This window comes from Carya illinoinensis, chromosome 4 (genome assembly GCF_018687715.1).
Source record: "Carya illinoinensis cultivar Pawnee chromosome 4, C.illinoinensisPawnee_v1, whole genome shotgun sequence".
Classification (NCBI taxonomy): Eukaryota; Viridiplantae; Streptophyta; class Magnoliopsida; order Fagales; family Juglandaceae; genus Carya; species Carya illinoinensis.
The window spans coordinates 35,812,982-35,817,821 of record NC_056755.1 but is presented as its reverse complement, the minus strand read 5'-3'; the positions used below and the strand labels follow the sequence as shown (position 1 = coordinate 35,817,821).

The 4,840-nt window shown below is 37.5% G+C and overlaps 1 protein-coding gene across 1 annotated transcript; it reads left to right on the top strand.

Annotated features, from left to right (window-relative positions):
- The first annotated feature begins 397 nt into the window (after nucleotides 1-397).
- LOC122307072 (protein DETOXIFICATION 51-like) lies at nucleotides 398-4,482 on the top strand. The gene is made up of 2 exons (XM_043119689.1): nucleotides 398-2,200; nucleotides 4,179-4,482. Exon 1 carries the CDS (start codon nucleotides 686-688, stop codon nucleotides 2,198-2,200), a length of 1,515 nt encoding a protein of 504 aa, XP_042975623.1. The 5' UTR covers nucleotides 398-685; the 3' UTR covers nucleotides 4,179-4,482.
- The last annotated feature ends 358 nt before the right edge of the window (nucleotides 4,483-4,840 follow it).

Here is a 4,840-nt window from a genome sequence, read left to right as displayed (position 1 = left end):
TCTGTTCTCACTAGTCACGACTGCCTCTCACACGTCCTATGAATTGTAATTTTAATGTTTTTAATGTTTAGATTGTAATTTTAGACTTATGTAATTATTTTTATAGTTTTGGGATATACTGTGATTTTAAATTTTATATGAAATTCTGTTGATAAGGTCAAATAGATTATTTGGATCAGTTCAACCTATTTATATTTATATAAATGGTTCAAGACCAGTCATGCCATGTCGATATATTTTTAATTAATTTATAACGATTCATATCATATCAATTCATTATTTTAATGAGTTGTATTAGGATTTAATAACTAACCTGTTAAACTTAATGAATTGTGTTTAAATTAATCCATATTATATAATATACACGACTTGACGTGATACCAACGGCTCCCGTTAACACGATTTGCCCCTGGTGCTCTCTAAGGAGCATCTCCACAACTGCCAGCAGATCGGTTTTGCCGAGTGAAGACAAGACTGTTTGATCATCGATCATTAGTACTTCTGAGTCCTTAATTTTCATCTTCAAGTATGCATCGTTCGGTCACTACCACTTCCACCACCTTTACAACTAAGAAGGCTGCAGAGTAACAGCCTACTAACCCACATCTTTTTTGACCTCCTATCGCCGGCCAACCCTACAAAAGTCGAGGAACCTGCAGCAGAGAAGCCCAAGACAGACCACGAAATGAAAAGGCACTACCTTGCTGTACAAACCGTCTCCGGTATTGTATCGGAAACCAAATCGCTCATAAACCTGGCCTTCCCTATGGTTTTAACAGGACTCATTCTTTACTCTCGTTCAATTCTCTCCATGCTCTTCCTCGGCCACCTCGGTGATCTCGAGCTCGCTGCTGGCTCTCTGGCCATTGCTTTTGCCAATATAACTGGTTATTCCGTGCTCTCGGGCCTATCTCTGGGCATGGAGCCCCTGTGTTCCCAAGCTTTCGGAGCAAACCGCCCGAATCTTCTATCTATAACCCTTCACCGCACCGTGATTTTCCTCCTCGTCTCGTCGATACCCATTTGGATTCTTTGGCTAAACATGTCCAGAATTCTTCTTTATCTACACCAAGACCCCAACATCACTCGCATGGCTCACACGTACCTGATGTTCTCCCTCCCGGACCTTTTGACCAACTCTTTCGTTCACCCAATTCGCGTTTATCTTCGAGCCCAGGGCATCACCCTCCCGCTCACGTTAGCGTCCCTTGCTGGCACTGTTTTCCTCTTGCCCATGAACTTTTTGCTCGTCTCCCACTTCCGGCTCGGAGTGGCCGGAGTTTCGGCAGCCTCTGCCGCCTCCAACTTCCTTGTGCTACTATCCGTAGTCTTATACATGCGGGTCTCCAGGTTAAACGAGCCAACATGGAGTGTCCCCAGCCGATCAGAGTGCCTCACCGGCTGGAAACCCTTGCTCCGGCTCGCTGCTCCAAGTTGCGTCTCGGTTTGCCTTGAATGGTGGTGGTACGAGATTATGATCGTCTTGTGCGGACTGTTGGTGAACCCCAAAGCGACCGTGGCGTCAATGGGCATCTTGATACAAACGACGGCGTTGATTTACGTGTTCCCGTCCTCACTCAGCTGCGCCGTGTCGACTCGGGTCGGTAACGAGCTCGGAGCTAACCGTCCGCACAAAGCAAAAACATCCGCCGTGGTGGCGGTGTTTATAGCGGAGATAATGGGTTTATTAGCCATGTCGTTCGTATCGGGGATGAGGGATAAGTGGGCACGGATGTTTACCAACGACTCGGAGATCCTGAGGCTTACGGTAGCCGCTCTCCCGATCATAGGGTTGTGCGAGCTCGGGAACTGTCCACAGACGGTTGGGTGTGGGGTCCTCAGAGGGAGTGCACGGCCGAGCTCGGCGGCTAACGTGAACCTCGGGGCATTTTATCTGGTTGGCATGCCGGTGGCAGTTGGGCTCGCTTTCCGGCTCGGGGTTGGGTTCTGTGGGCTTTGGCTGGGTTTGTTATCGGCGCAGGTATGCTGCGCTGGGCTCATGTTTTACGTGATCGGGACTACGGATTGGGACTTCCAAGCTCGGAGGGCACGGGTGCTAACGTGCGGTGGTGGGGGAGAATCGGAGCTCGCTGCAACTGATGCAGGTGGCAAGACCGGTGAAGAGCAACAGCCACTTGTTTGTGTTGTGGTCACTTCGTTTCCTCTCGTGAACCCACCCAGAGACCAATTGCCTCGCTAGGTAACCCGCAACCACCTTTTTTATTTTTATTATTTTATTTTTTGTTTTCCTTTCTACGTCTCTCTTCCTCTTTAGCTGTGAATATATATGTTCATGATGTTATTGATATCTTTGTTCCATTGATGGCTATCTTACCTATCAAAAGAAAAAAACTCTTTCAATGATAGGCCAGGAACCCAGACGTGCCAGCTCGGGCAGCAAATCCTTTGATTAAAAAAAATATATTGTAAAAGATCTTCTCCAGATAATTTGTAGACTCAAGACTTGTAAAAATCATTAATTATTATTTTGGGATAATCTATTTTAAATTAAAAATTCTATACATTACACTGCTATTTCATTTTTATCTCAAATCATTATAAAAGATATGACACATTTTTTATTATTAAATGATTATTTATTATATGATTTTTTATCATTCAATTATAATAAATGTGTTTCATCTTATTTAATTGGATGAAAGTGAAATGAAAGTGCGGAATATAACATTATTTCTTTTAATTCATCTAAATATAAACTTAATTAATTCGTGCGTGCGACTTGGACACAACACTCTCTTAACTAATTAAGCTAGCTATGATTCAAATCTATTTGAGAAAGCACATGTAATTTCTCGCGATCTAAATCATTCATGTCCAGCGTCTAACAAGTATCTTTGTACAATATTCTACCTTTGGAATTGATGTACATAGACGCTAGATTGTGTAAGACGTAGGCACGTTAATGTCAAAAATAAATAAATGCAAGACTTAATATTTGGGTTGTGTGTTAAGATTCTTAAAAAGCGTTTAAATAGTCTTAAAATCATTTTAATAATAAAATTAAGTTGATTCGTTGATTTATATTAAAGTATTTTTTACTATAAAAAAAAACATTAAAAAGTGTGTTTTAAGAAAGTTGTCAATAGACGAAAATACATATAGCTTTTAAATAATTAAAATTTTACCCTTTTCTTTTTCATTTTTTTATTAAAAAATCAAATGTCATTTTTACCTCAAAAAAAACTTTTTAAATTTGTTTGTAACCAACTGTAACATATTAATTAAAAGTAATTTAGACATATGGTTAACAAAACAATAAATAGTTTTTTAATAAAAGTGTTTATTACTTTAAGCTTTAGTACGACTATATCAACCTTAAACTAAAAGCTATATATATTATTCACCTCAATTTCAAACATACACTTAACATATATGTATGACGTTGCAACTCCTCCAAACCCACTGAAAATTATCCCCATTTTTATATCGAATTTTGATGCAAATCTAATTTAATATAATTAGGGATGCGGGTCTATATTAATCTACGTTGATAGCGTTGAACTATTTTAAAAAATAAAAATAAAAAAGTAGATTTGCACCAAATATGACCAGAAACACCGGATCTTCATTGGATTGGGGGCAATATCGTTGTTTTTCTCCTAAATCATTTATTTACGTTCATTTTTGACATCTTATAAAATATCTTATTTCAAGTTTTGAAAGTGATTTTGATTTCAATTTTAGCCAAACATTTTACAAAAGTATTGTTTAATTACATATTTAATTAGTTTTTACGTAATAATCTAGATTTTTCTTTTTGAATAAGTTTTTATAATATCATAGTAATGCTAGATATAGTCTCATTATATACAAGTCACGCACACTTCTTTTAGATAAAAAGTGAAATCTATTATTTAAAAATAATTTTTATGTGTATCATAGATTTATCTAATTTTTTTTTTTTAAATGAGTGCACGAGACTTAGATTCTATAAGATTGTAAATATTATTTCTTTTTCAAACTTTGAAGTTATTTAAGTCCAGCTTGTGGAATTTATTAAATAATTTCGAATTTTATCATTAATAAATATTTTTTAGAATTTCTTCTCTGTTTTGCATCTCTTCTCAATCTCAATGATTAGGTTCGTGTGTTTTGCATCTTTTGTTTTTTGGGCAATTGCAAAGCCTGCCACTAATACTTGTGCTCTACGTGAAAAGGGAACAAAATTTGTGAAGAGTAAGACCAAAAAGACACCGTCATCTGAGACCCGCCATCTGGAAGCCACTATTTTCAGACGAAGCCACTTCTGTTGTGCATGGAAAACGGAATAAATTTTGTGATAAGAAAGACTCATCGATCCGCATTTCTCATGTTTCCCTTGCTGATCATCTGTTTGTGGCCTTGGGCTCTCAGTGTTGGAACAAATTAATAGGGCATGCATTCCATATATATTGAGCTAGCAGCTTCTACGTACCTTCTCAAATTAAGAGTTACTCTGAATTAACCCTTTCCTAATGCTCATGATGAACGTTATTTATGACAATTACAAAATAAGTCTAATTATTTTTTACTTATGTGGCGTAATGGAATTAAGAGTAATGCACAGGAATGGAAAACATTATGATGATTTCTCATATGTTTGATTCAGTACACTATGGTGGTTGTATTTATATACTAAAAAGGGAATATTCTTACATAACAAAAATTACAAGATGCAAAGAGAGAGTGACATGTATAATAATAATAAAATGTTCTAGATTATTTTGCATTGTTGTAGGCTTATTTCTCTACTTTTGGTGGAGCTGATGTATTCTTTGAGTTTGGAGATGCTACATGACTGATATTATTAACATGCCCCTGTGAGCCAAGCAACCCTGGA

Bases quoted from the DNA above. Each gene is read 5' to 3' on its own strand.
- LOC122307072 (XM_043119689.1), top strand. From the start codon at position 686: ATGAAAAGGCACTACCTTGCTGTACAAACCGTCTCCGGTATTGTATCG.